This window comes from Pseudorca crassidens, chromosome 15 (genome assembly GCF_039906515.1).
Source record: "Pseudorca crassidens isolate mPseCra1 chromosome 15, mPseCra1.hap1, whole genome shotgun sequence".
Classification (NCBI taxonomy): Eukaryota; Metazoa; Chordata; class Mammalia; order Artiodactyla; family Delphinidae; genus Pseudorca; species Pseudorca crassidens.
In genome coordinates, this window is record NC_090310.1 from 52,720,229 (window position 1) to 52,734,566 (window position 14,338).

The following is a 14,338-nucleotide window of genomic DNA, read 5'->3' on the forward strand; positions in this document are numbered from 1 at the left end:
GGAGACCTCCCTTGGCCTTGAGCTTTAAAGAATCAAAGTTATGTATAACTCCATGGCCATTTCCCCTGACCTCCAGATTTGCAGATCCAAATATGATATCAGATAGAAGTCTAATAGGCATCTCAAACTTTAAATATCCAAAGACCAAGCTGAATTTTTCTGTTTAAATGTGCTTCTTCCTTCCCATCTCAGGATATGGCAACTCAAGTCTCCCACTTTCCCAGGTCAAAGCACTCAGAGCTGTTCTTGAATCCTTTCTTTTCCCCATACTTCCCATCCAATGCATTGACAAATCCTGTGGTTCTGCCTTTAAAACATATTTAGATTTTGGTGTTTTTCTACACCTTTTGGTCAAAATTCATCATCAACACTGACCAGGATATTTGCAACAGCCATTTAGTTGGTCTCCCTGCTTTTTTCTTTGTCCTCTGTGGTCTGTTCTCAAGGCTGTGGCCAGTGATGCTTTTAAAAGCTAGGTCAGATCTTTGTCTCTCCTCTGCTCAGAACATTCAGATCCTTTCCCATGTCTCTCAGAGGAAAAGCCAAAATCATCAGCATGGCCTACGAAGCCCAAAATAATGTGGCCCTCAGCCACCTCTCTGACTTTCACCTTTCTTTGCTGCACTCCACTGTAGCCACACTGGCCTCTTATTTGGTCTTCAAATATGCCAAGCTTGTTCCTACCTCAGGGCCTTTGCTCTTGCTGTGCCCTCTCTGCCTGGAATGCTTCTCCTTCTCTTAATTCATGTCTCTGCTTATATGATCTCAACTTATCAAGAGAACTTACTCACTAGGGCTCAATAAAACAAGAAGCCTCTTTATCACTCATGGTCTATGGTCTCCTGTCCTTGTTTTATTTGTCTCTGTGGGACTTATCAGTTATCTGTTTCCCTCACCCAGAGCAGTGCTGGAGGGAGCCTGCTCACAGGGCTGAAGGCTGTGGTGTACACTGCTTTCCAACTCTCGGTGATGTCAGAGTGTGGTTTGAAACCCATCAGGTTCGGAATATTCACCCAAAGGAAACCAGGAAACACAACAAACCAGGGATTTCCTTCCCTCCTTCCCTCCTTCCCTCCATCTCCCTTCCTTCCTTCTTTCCTTCCTTCCTTCCTTCCTTCCCTCCTTCCTTCCTTCCCTCCTTCCCTCCTTCCTTCCTCCCCTCCATCTCCCTCCCTCCCTCCTTCCTTCCTTCCTTCTTTCTCCCCTCCCTCCCTTCCTTCCTTCCTTCCTTTTTCTTTCTTTCTCTCTCTTTTTTTGAAAGTCAGTTTACCACTACCACCTCTTCCCTACTCCGAAAAGAAATGTTAGGTGAGAACAGAGTTATTTGTCTTTTTTGTTCATTGCTGTTTTCCTAGTGCCCAGAACAGTGCCTGGCAGAAACAGATACTCAATGTCCATTTGTCAAAACAATGATGAAATTGAAAAGCCATCATTTTTATATAAGGATTAGGAAAACAAAACCTGATCAGCTTTTAAAATCTAGTTTTACTCTAATCTACCTTATGTGATTGTGGTGATATTATATACAGATTTCCCCCATTATCGAAAAGAAGAGCATCCCTGTGAAAGTTTTCACAAGCTGAAATGGCATAAAGTGAAGAAGCAATTACCTTAGGGCACATCTTGCTAAGGGAGGCACAAAATAAACTGAGAAAAAGCACAGATGTTCACAGACACGGCACAAAGCTGGGGTGGCTTGAGGCTGAGTACCGTTCCCAGGAAAGGAGCTTGGCGGTGCCCCGCTCAAGGCTTACCTCTATAAGCGCTCTTCCGCCGCAAACAAAAGCTGAATGCTATTTTTCTGCTTTTCGCCATGTTTTGTAAAAGTGAAAATCCTCTTCAGATTTCTTTCATTTAGCTAAAACACATACTAATGTAGGCCTTTCGAAAAAAACGCAGTGGTGTAAAGTGAACTTTCGAAAAGTAGGGAGTACCTGTACCACCTAGAATTTAATTGTGACCTGGATATATACAAGGTATCGGTGTTCAAATTAATATCACACACTTGAAATACACTGCCTTTTACTGATAGGAGGAACTAGGTAATTGTCAGTTAAGCAAAAGAAGCAGTTTTCTTTGCACAAAATACAGTTTGAAAGTACTACCATAGACACATTTTTCAGTGATACTGCTGCATGCATATGGAGGCTTGATCATGGACTAAAACCTGGGAGGGCCTCTGTAACTGTGGTATTACTCCCTCAGGAATCCAAAGCAAACCTAGAACTTTCAAGAAGTTCACATGAAAAATTTGACATGTCTTTCTTCTTTTCTTTTCTTTTTGTTTGCATAAGACCTTATCTTGGTTCAAATGTTACCTGACTTTTTTTCTTAAGTTCACCTGATTTGCTATGACCAAAGTAAGAAGTTTTCGGTCATGTAAACCTGCTGGACATGTTTTATAATCTGTAAGATGGAGTGCCTTGGCTTGATTAACTGCCCTTAAAAGTTGGAATCAATACTTAACAAGACTTACACACCTAAAATCCTGTGCTCCCCCGACACCCATTTCATAGATGAGGAAGTAGAGGCACAGATAGAAAGAACAACTTAAGCTCGTTAATGGCAGAGTGGGCACCCAAAACCACATCTCCACTTTCTTAGTCCCATCTACTTTTCAACATTCCTAAGGATGAAATAATTCCTAAGAATCCTGAAGATAAAGAAACTATCTTTATCAGAAATGCTGCTGAAAACTTTCTGGGATAGCCTACAGAAAAAATACACTTCTTGTTGTGTTCTAGAACATACACTCACACACACACACAAAAGTATCAGAAAACTTGCTCTGCACAAGACACTGATATTTTTCATTCTAGTTAGGCCTAATTCATTTTATTAATGCTATGCCACTAACAGATCAGAAACCACAGTGATAAACCCTCCCTTAAAAAGCAAAGATCCTGTTGAAATGAAGATCCAGAGAGCATGTGTATATGGCATAGACAAGATGTATATAACACAGAACGTTTCTCTTTACATGTGCTTCATAAACATGGGGGCAGGAGGGGGGACGGCAAGGTAGGGAAGGTGGAAGGGGAGACAAAGGAGAGAGCAAGAAAGGAAACATAAATACATTTTAGATTTCAAAGGATAAGATTTTTTTAGTGTGATTTTTCCTTTTGGATAAAAATCTCCCAATTTCTCTCCAGTGAGAAATTTCAAAACTGATAACTTGAACAAAAGCTGTGTACAGAAAAGCAGATCTGGAATCGTATGCATTGCGTTGGGAGTCTACATTTAAAATTCATTAACGGGGCAACACGTAGAAGCTTTTTCATGTCCTATAAATGTTATTTCAAATCACAGCAGGCATAGAAAACAGTTCATCTTCAACTAGATTGTGAATTTTTATATAATGAGATGCTGTGAAAAACAAAAATAATATGAATACACAGATAAATATTTGCAGGGTGCCTGGGTGTTTTGATAAATAGTATCTGCTCCACACATGTTCCACCTTCCTCTCTGATATATAAGCCCCCGCAGAAAGTCTTCCACTCAATCTGTCTTCATATTACATTGCCTTCTTGTCCTAAGTTCCCAAGCTTTTCTCACTCCATACTGGTTGGTGTCTTTACACTGTAATTGTCCTGCTGCTTCTGTTCTAGCCAACACAATGGTCCCCTCTTATTTAGTTTTCCGCCTCCGGTCCATATGCCCCCTTCTATGAGGTGGCTATGCTGCAATCATTCTGGAATACTCTGGAGGAAACTAGCTTCTCTTTTGGTCCCTGCCACATAGAGCTGCTGCCACATGGGAAGCTGGGAGCTGCCAGGGATAGTGTGCAGAGGTGGCCACCATGGGGACCCTAAGGATGGAAAGGGAATCCCTTCCAGCACCTTGGAAGCCAGTTTGGTGAGAGAAAGAGGCACCTATTCTTTGGTGACAATTTTTTGAGCAGCTGAATGCGACTTCATCTAAACCCAGAAATTCCACTGAATTGTTCAATACATTCCAATCATTTTTTAATAAATTATCTTTTTATTTATCCAGCTCAAGCAAAGGTTTTCTTTTGTAACTTAAAGATTTTAGAACTGGCATTAATACCTACTTCTTTCTTGCCTGTCCATCCACCAAGCCCCTTTCAGCCAGGCCCCTGCTCCAATCTCTCTTTATAACATCAACTTTTCCAAGTTGAGTGAAATGAATCTGACTTCTTGCAAATCTGAATTGTAATTTTAATAATAATAAATACAAAAATAATGATGATAATACCAACAACAGTGGCTACTACTGAATGGGTGCTTACTATATAGTGGTGATGAGTTCAGGCAGCAGTGTTCAAATTTTGTGGCAAATTTACTTTTCAAAACCCTGATGCCACACTGCACATTTAATTAGATTCTTGTAGCATCTCTGGAAGTAGACAACAGGGATCAGTCTTTTTTCAAAGCTCTCCAGGTAATTCTACAAGCTCTTAAATTTGAGAACTTCTCTGCTAAATCTTTGCCAATGAATTATTTTATTTAATCCTTACAGCAATGATATGAAGTAGGCATTTATTATTAGTAGCATTAGTATTAGTATTATCACCATTTAGCCAGCGAGGAAGAAGTCTCAGGAATTTCACACAGGTAACATGTGACAGAATCTGGCTTTGAAAATATTAAAATAGATTGAGGTGCTTGAACCCCAGCAGGGAATAGGAAGTGAAAAAAAAACCAAGAACATGGATAATCCACAGAGAAAGCAAATCTTAGTGGAAAAAAACAGTAAAAGCCAGAGCACTCTGAGTGTTGAAATCTGTCCTCAATAGAAGCCTTTTAGAATCTAATAGTGGTTTATCAACTGAGCAGAGTACACACCCTAGTTCTGTTCATTTCTCATCATTCAACAGACATTTATCAAACCACGTACATAAAATGAAACACTTAACTGATAAGCAGGCTGTGGGCTGCAGTAAAAGAGTCAAGCTTGAAAGCAAGTCTCCATGTGTCAGAAGAATTGACTTGACTTCCCTAAGTCCAGAAACAAAGGGGGTCTGATAGAGGGTAGGCAACTGTCTTTAACCAATACTGACAATGAAACTTCAAGTTAGGCCAATAAACTTGCGTTGAAAGACAAACTTCATAACTGTTATCAATATAGTTCTCAGAACTATCAATAACAGGCTTACATGAAACCTGGCTGAAATGTTGTTGAGAGAAGAAGAAAAAACTTTGTTTTCTACCCTGAAAATTGAACAATTTTGAATCATCAACAAAGCATTAATGATGATAAGCTTGATACAAAACCGAAAGACCAAACCAATGAAATATCATTGTATTACTAAGAGATGAATGTAAATAATGGGCCGTTTTCACATGAAACACCTATAGAAACCCTCTTGAAAATAATTCTGATTTTTCTCTCTTTTCATTTTCCACATTTTCCTGTAGATCATCTTAACCCCTTCAGCAATAAAAGCAGTATTTGCCTGTTTGCTCTATGACAAAATTTGCCAGCAACTACTGCACTGTTAGGTATCTGAAGAATAATCATTGTAGGTGACTTTTTCTCTTCCTGCATCTCCACAGCAACAGCTAATTTTTGATGTCAAAGAAAGTGTTTTGACTTTTTAAGGAATAAAACAAAAGTTGCAGGTAGATACTCAAATAGAAAATCGCTAGTTTTATATCAATTATGGAAGGAGGCAAGAGTCCCTGAATGGCACCTGTACTTCCCTATTTGCCAATATTCTCTGTGCTACAGAAGAAGTCTTTAAAGTACTAAAATTTAAATAGAGTAAAGAGTAGTTTCCCACTTTGATGGCAAGTCAACACATCTTGCTACTATACCCTACCAGATAATCTAAATTTTTAAAATATATGTATGTTTTATTCAATAATTTTTTTTGGCCATACCGCATGGCATGCGGGATCTTAGTTACCAGACCAGGGAATGAACCCATGCCCCCTGCAGTGGAAGCACAGAGTCTTAACCACTGGACAGCCAGGGAAGTCCCATATTCAACATTTTTAAACCATCTTCCAAAACTAAATAAACTGCAAACACTGCTTTAGATATTTCTTCAGTAAGTTTTTCAAACCCAAGCTAGTTGACATTCCACATAACTGATCCCAAAGTCTGCGGGTGTTCACTAGGAACACTAGGAACAGCAGAAAGATCTGACACTCTCTGGCTTCACGGATGGAATGATTCCAACTGCAAAGCATTTGAGCTAAAGGGTCTTGTTTATCTGTCTAAAAGGTTAGTTCACGTATGCTCACGAGGCTCAAGGAATTTTTCGAATACTTTTAAGCACATTTTGAATATTTAGAATTACCCAGTAACTTTGGCATTGTTTGTTTTTTTTTTCCAAAACAAAAATAAGATTCGAGGGCATAAAGCAAGCCCCATGTCCAACTGCCTCTATATTTGCTCGTTGTTTCCGTCTTTTAACAAAAATGGTAGTGTTCAGAGCATACTGGTCTCTGAAAGGACTGGCTGTTTTATTGCGTTTTATAACATCTACAACAGAAGAAACTTTTAACTGGGGCAATTAATTGATACCAGGACACAGCTAAATAATCAAGGCAGCAGCTGGTGTGCATACTACACTCCACTTCCTACCTTGGGAGCCTTGGCGTGTTTCCCACATCTGGCATCTTTGACAAGGCTGAGATCTAACAGCTCCGTCTCCTGGAAGGCAAAAATGTGAAATCGTTAAGCATACACACAGATCTTTTTTCTTTGTTTTATAGCATTGACATCACTTTAAAAAATAATATTATCTTAAGACTTGCCTGAAAATTTCTCTGCTGTTGGGATATTTTTCCTCTTACATGCATTGCCTATTGATCAAATTGGAATGGAAACAAAAAGATAGCTACTTGCTAGTTTTCAGTTTTATATATATATATATATATATATATATAGTATATATATATATACTATATATATATACTATATATATATAGTATATATATATATACATAGTTTTCAGTTATATATATATAATATATATATATATATGTCATAATACATTTTGAAATGTATAGTATGTGTGGTTTGGGTCCCCAGCCTATCCTACAAGCCATTCCTAAGTCATGATGAATCAGGCCTTCCTGTTCCCTTGCTGAAAAATAATCCTGAGAGTCACTCTGAGTGTAGGTGAGGATTTGTGAGCGGGGTGGGGGATTAGGACGGGGAAGTGGAAGGAGGTGCTCCCCTCAGCTCACAGGATACCCAGCCCACCTGGCCAAGGTAAAGACGCAGACCTGCCTCCCCTACCTGCACCCCAGCCTTTTGCACACATCCCTTATGCCCTGATCTTTTCATTTATTAACTATATATTATTGAACACCTATAACATGCAAGTTACTCTAGGGTACAAGACATATAAGATATGGCTGCATAGGGGCTTCCCTGGTGGTGCAGTGGTTGAGAGTCCGCCTGCCGATACAGAGGACACGGGTTCGTGCCCCAGTCCGGGAAGATCCCACATGCCATGGAGCGGCTGGGCCCGTGAGCCATGGCCGCTAAGCCTGCGCGTCCGGAGCCTGTGCTCCGCAAAGGGAGAGGCCACAACAGTGAGAGGCCCGCATACCGCTAAAAAAAAAAAAAAAAAAAAAAAAGATATGGCTGCTTCTCTGGATGGACCTGTGGAGTAAAGTGTACGCATAAGACAAGGGAGAGCATGCTAATGCCAACTTTAAAGTTAACTGCTGGGGTGGGGGAGGCGGTGCGGTCAACAGAGAAAAGATCATTTTTCCCTGAGAGGCTCAGAAAAAAGTCTGTGGAGCACAGAGAAGAGAAGTGGGGAGGGAAGGGGCTCACCCAGCTGGAGTGTACCACATGAGCAAATATCCAGACAAGAGAGGACCAGAGGTTCGGGCAGAACCTTGAGGTCTTCATGGCCCTTAGTGCTCAGAGCAGGAGAATAATGCATGGGAAGCGGGTGGGAAGAAGAGGGGGATAAGGGGGCATCCAAGAGTGAGGAAGACCACAAGGGAAGGTACAGTGGCAGTGGGGGAGGGGATCCACATGGCCGACATTCAGAATTCCATATGCTGAACATATGAAGAAAAATCATGGGAGATGAGACCAGAAAGGGATTTGGGCAAAAGGATGGAAATCCTGAAAGTCTGGCTAAGGGCACTGAGCCATGAAATTTGGGACACACACGTCACTGAGTTATCCGGTGAACTCTGCCACCAGCCAGATGAGACTGTGGTGCAATAAGCAGAGCCATCCAACCTGTTTTCTAGAGAAGGAGCCAGTGGGATTCAGGCATCTACTCCCATCTCCCAGCGGGAGGAACTGCATCTGGACAGGAGTGGCTATAATTTCTCATAGGCCCCAACATCTACAAGGACTGGCGCCATGGGTTCCCAGACAATTCCTTCAAACAGCTGCCCCTGATTCCAAATGTTTGGTGCAAAATGGTCTGATTATTTTCCTGAGCCTAAGGTTGATTTCATGATTGCAGCATAATAAGGGTCAAAGATGAGATGGAATCTCTCCACTGGGGTGCAAACCACACAGCAGGTCCAATAAAACACCTGGCCCCGCACACGTCTCCATGGGCTGCAGGGAGGACAGGAAACAGCGCCTTCTCTTCTTTTGCTCACACTGGCCTTGTAAGTTTGCTTTCCCCCATTTTAGTGAATTCCTTAACCCATTCTCTATTGTGCATGACTCTGTGGAAACTCTCCCAAACCCTGGGGTGTGATAGGTAGCAACCCAGCAAGGATCCTGCAAGACAGAGTAGCAGGTGCCATGGTTCCCCCAAGGACGCACCATCCACAATATCAAAGGTCACCTAGTGAGCGTTAGAAACCAACGGTATCAACTGCTGGACTCAAGGCCTCACTTAGGCAAATGCATACAAAGCATTCAGATGTGAAGAGGTGGAGCATTTGGCCCAGGTTTCTTCATCTCCATGGCAATGGCAGCAAAAACATTTGTTGAAAGAGGAGTTAACAGGAGGAGAACCAAACTTGAAGAAGCTTAATCTAGAAGACCAGAACTGAGTAGAGTGTTGAAAGACAGGAGACCAAATGAGGGCAGAGGTATTGGGGACAAAGATGAGAGTGATGATAAGGAGGTAGAATTGACTAAAGGAAAGACAGGAGGCATCTACAGTTCTAGGGGTTCCAGCTTCCTCGCTGGGGCTTGGAAGTTTGGGCAAAATGATACTGCATTTTGGAGATGCTGGCTTGAGGGCTTTATCCAAGTGGACATACCAGTCATTAATTCAGTCGAGCATTACTTATTGAATGCTGCAATGTGTTAGGTACAGGCTAGGTACTGAGGAATGATAGCTCAAAATACAAAGAGGAGCTCATGCACAAAGCTAATGATTATACTCTAAAGGAGACATTTCAAAGTGCACTGTAGACGTGGACTACAAAGGGCTACGGCATCTTTTCAGCTGACGCGCGAGGAGGAAAAGGAGTTTGCCAGCCTTATAATTCTGTGTGTTTGGTGGGGAGGGTTCCAGGGAGAGGAAACAGCAGTCACAAATGCACAGAGTCAGGAGTCCTGTGCAGAAAACAAGTCACTCTGGACACACAGCAGAAGCGCATGGAGAGTTATCAGTCACTTCTGAACTTAGCAGTCGTTATCTGCACGTCCTCTTTGTAATTATTCATAAAACACTGGCATGTATGTTTGATGGTTTGATGCACTTTTCCATAAATGTGGCATGATGTTCTTTTATATATGCAGAATAAAAATCACGCACACATACACGGTACATTTACCTAATTGTATAACATTTTCTATTCAAGGAAATTCCAGTTGAATAAACAATAGACTTAAACTTTACTTATTTGTTTTTATACACAAAGCCCAAACTGAGTTCACAAGGAAATAGACCGTAGCAGGCAGCATTCTATAGACTTTTCTGTTACAGATCATGAACGCTGTTTTCTACTTTCAGCTCAAGAGGAAACATTCATTTCCCAAGTCACAGGGGGGTAGTTAGCGCCAGCTGCCCTAGGTTTTCATTCTGATACCACAGCGACTCTGGAGCACGTGTAAAAATCGTGCGTGCAGGAAAACCACCGCAGGGCACTCTCAGCGTGGGTAATGTGGCATAGGAAAGACCCAGGTGGAAATCTATCCACGGACTCATTCGGTTAGAAAGCCATGATTAAAAGAGTCTCCCACTTCTATTAACACACAACAGCCACCCCTCTGGGACTTAACTACATCCTATTCGCTCCTCCACTAAAAAGAAAATGAGGAACTCAATGCATGGGACCACAAAAATGTTACTTGTGTCATTAAAACTTTTCTAGGTTAATTTTCTTGTGTTAATAGTTTTAACATCCCACTTGCATGATGAGAAAGCAGGAAAATGGTCCCTTTCTCAATTCATTTAGGAGTTACTGTTTTCCAGTTTACGGGATTTACTATTCCTTTACTCTTTTCTTTAAGAAAGGGAGGCCCTGTGATTTTTAAGTGGAAAACCTGGGTTTGAGGAAGGGCCCTAAAATTAACTAGTCATGTATTTGGCCAATTATCAGACCACACTTAGCATCAATTGTATCATCTATAAAATGAGTATGATAATACTTCCTATATCAGTGGTTCTCAAAGGCTGCATTGGAGTCACCTAGAATACCTGTTAAAACATAAATTGGCTGAGCACCATCCATCAGAGTTTCTGGTTCAGTGGGACTGAGACAGGCCTGAGGACCTGCATCTCTCAGGTGATGCTGTTGCCACTGGTCCATGGAGCATACTGAAAAGCACTGATGTACTAATTCACAGGGTTGTTATCATAAGGCTTTTTAGATGAACATGATTGATAAAACTATACACTACTTATACTATGTTGTATGATGAACTTAAAACAGTCATTTCTTTATATAGGGAACTATCAAATAAAAATTTCATACCTACTGAATGCAAAAGTGTGCCTAATGGTGAATAACCTAGGCTCAGATTTGACTTAATTAAACATAAACTATCAAATGACAAATGCCACTAACTCCTATTCTAATGTGTCCTTAGCATTAAATTTTACTCTGTAGAATAAATGCCTCTGTTCAGAAATTCAAGCAATCATTGAAATTGTTTTATTTTTGTTGAAAATGCTACACTATATATCTTTTGTGTTACACTTCATAACATTAGAGACATTTAGAAAAGTGAAAGGAGGAAATTTGTTCTCTCTTGCCTCTAAGCCCATCCAACAAGGAAAGGGTATTGGGGTGCCCAAAGCCCTGTGGGCTACCTGAACCAGCAAAGTAAGAAAGAACTAACAGAAACCCTTTATTTCCAAGGCCCACAATGGCCCCTGCAAAGCTTGGAGACCACATTCCTAGGACCCCCGATGCATGCCCTGAAGTGTGGTCAGATGTGTCTTCTCTCTAGGTCAGTATGGACAAAAGTGAATTAACAGTAATCAGGGATTTACTTTTGATAGTTTGAATGAGTGATGAGAAAACTGAGACAGACGAGCTAAGGGAAGACGAAATTATCTCTGATGTTTACTATTCAGCAGAAGGATTTCAATCCATCAGCCACCAACACACTGTGAAGTAGATGATCCATGAAATGCAATGAAAACTCAAGAAAGAATACGATTTAAAACGCAACCCTCTTCCAGGATACCAATTTCTGTGCATTGTCACCAAATTCCATTTGCCACCCATTATAATAATGTGCTTCAAGTTCACACAATATATAATCAGAGCAGCGATTACAGTCATAAACATTACACAGGGAAGATATTAATGGCTGGGTATGTATACCTCCCCGTGTGGTATATTCATTAAGTTGTTCAACCTCAATTTCCCAAAAGGAGAAGACATTAATATGTTTTATTGACTGCCAACCCCCCTAAAATGTCCAACATTTAAATAAAACAACTTTAGAGTCAGTTAATGAAGTGTTTTATTTTAAAGAGAAGCAGACAAAATAGACTCTTTGCTCCTTAACTTGATTCCACTTCTGAGGGAGTGAAAATGTATTTAGTATACTTCTCAAAAAGTCCTTGCACCCTGTTTCACCTGGTCTCTTGTTGTCTTTGTTCCCTAGCCTCGATTCTTCTCTTTTTTTCCCAGTCTGCAATGGAGACTCAGAGTAGGAAACATCCAAGGAAATGAGATGCCCAGGTCATCAATACCAAGCAGCAGAGAAAAAAGAAAGTTGATACATCTGGATTTCTTTATTTAAGAAATTCTATGTTTAATATGGTGCAAATTTCATAGAACTAGAAGGCAGAACACTTAAGTTGTCTCTCAGAATTATCATTTGTAACCTATGCATTATTAAGCCAGTTACCACAGATGTCTGTGCCTTGAATCCTTATCTGTCAAACAGAGATGCCAACGCCAGCAATACCTTTCTCAGTGGGCTGCTGTTCAATCAACTGAGATATTAAACTGAGATCTCCACTTAGCAAGCAGGGAGTCCTGCATACATATACATCCTTATTCTTGTAATAGTTCCCATTCTAAGTGAAAGGGAAAAGACCCCAGTAGAAAAGCCAAAAATGGACAGGTAAAGCATCTAGAAGAAAAGCACAGAATGCAAACAAAGAAACAAACAAAATGTGATATGAAAATCTAGTACTCCAGAGATAGTTCATGAAACAAAATAAGAGAATAAAGTAAGAGGCAACTTGTAGAGGAAATTGGTTTTACTTTTAATGTCACAGTTAAATGCGAAATATCAATAAGACTAATATTTGAAATGGAGAAAAAGCAATGAACTAGTTCATGTGTTATGAACTGTAACTATTGACAGTTTTGAGCTAATAAAATAAAACTGAAAAAAATTACTGTAATGAGATAAAAGTTTCCTATCACTAAAAGAGGCAAAGTCAAATAATATAATTAATAATAACAACAGCAATAATACTTTTAACTATTACCAACAGAGAACCAACCACGTGCCGAGAATTGTAAGATAATTCATACATATTATCTCATCAGTCTTGGCAGCACCACTGTCATGAGTATTATATTCCTCCCCTTTGCAGATGAGAGAACTGACGGAGACCTTCAGTGACAATTGCTAGTCAGTTAAACAACTGCATCAGGAACCCAACATTTTGCCCACCTGTAGCAAGCCGAATTCCAAGCTGGCCATCACGACTCCTGCCCCTGACGTCCACGCCTCTGTGCAATCCCCTCCCACTTAGTGCTGTCAGGACCTGCAGCTTGCTTCTAGCCAACAGAGTATGGCAAATGTGATGGACTATTCCTCTCATGATTATGTAACCTTATATGGCAAATGCGAAGGCATCTTGCAGGTGTCATTGAAGTCTCTGAACAGATGACTTAAATTTAACTGAATGAGAGATATCCTGGGTGAGTCTTTCAAAAGAGATCCAGCAGTGAGAGACTCAAAGCAGCAGAGATGCTTACGTGTTGGCTCTGTCCTGTATTGTCTATGAAAAGACAAGTCCTGTAAGAGCTAAGGGCCTCAGTCCTATGGTGACAAGGAACTGAACTGTGGCAACAACATGAATGAGTTTGGAGGAGGAACTCCAGATCCACAGAACACAGCCCAGTAGACACCTTCACTGCAGCCTGTGAGACCCTAGGCAGGGGACCCTAACCCACTTGAAACTGTGAGATAATACATGTGTGTTGTTCCAAGCCACTAAGTTTGTGGTCATTTGTTACACAGCAATAGATAACTAATACGCTACCCCCATTGTTTCCATGTTCTAATGCATTTAATTAAAATGTAAATGACTTTACATATGTTGGCACTCTTCCCAGTATAAAAATGACTGCAATGCTGTCATCTTTTTTGAATATGTCCAACAGGAAACAATTACTGTAATGGAACCACAGACTTTGGGAACTGGGGGAGATTGCAGATGAGGAAACTGAGTCCCAGAGAAAAATATACCCATTGATCAAGATCACTGAGACTTAGTACAGGATAGGAAAAGAATTCATATTCCTCCAGACCGATTTTTTTGCTAAAGAATTATTTTTCAGTATTAATAAAATAGCATGAATATTAACTGAGTGGTACAAACAGAAAAAGAACATTTCTTTGTTCATGTACAAGAAAACAAATATCATGATAAATAGAATGTAACAGTAATTTTAAGAGGCTGTGAGGCTGGGTCCCCACAAGGCAATGTGAAGTGTATTGGCAAATATCTATTTAGCTCCTCCTTCGCACATAACCAGCAAGACAGTTCAGCTCCTGGCTATGCAATAGCCAAATTTCCTCCTTCTTACTTCCTTCTTTAGCGCCCTGAGAAACTTTTATATATTCATCTAATAATAAAAAGTTGCTTAAGTTGAAAGGTAACGCAGCTGAACATAAAATTATGTCCATAGTACCAAACCTTTTATTAAGATGTAATGTTAATAAAACTTGATTCTAACAACATGTATGTTTATAACATGATACATTTATAACTCCATGCATG

At 40.3% G+C, this 14,338-nt stretch overlaps 1 protein-coding gene across 3 annotated transcripts in view; it reads right to left on the bottom strand.

The window, feature by feature from the left end:
* The window catches only part of PLCB1 (phospholipase C beta 1), a 691,592-nt gene that overhangs the window by 452,280 nt on the left and 224,974 nt on the right, over positions 1-14,338 (bottom strand). For all 3 annotated transcript variants that reach the window (XM_067707502.1, XM_067707500.1, XM_067707501.1), the window contains exon 3: positions 6,556-6,624. In XM_067707502.1, the coding sequence (XP_067563603.1) occupies positions 6,556-6,624 (69 nt within the window). The remainder of the gene's footprint in view (positions 1-6,555; positions 6,625-14,338) is intronic.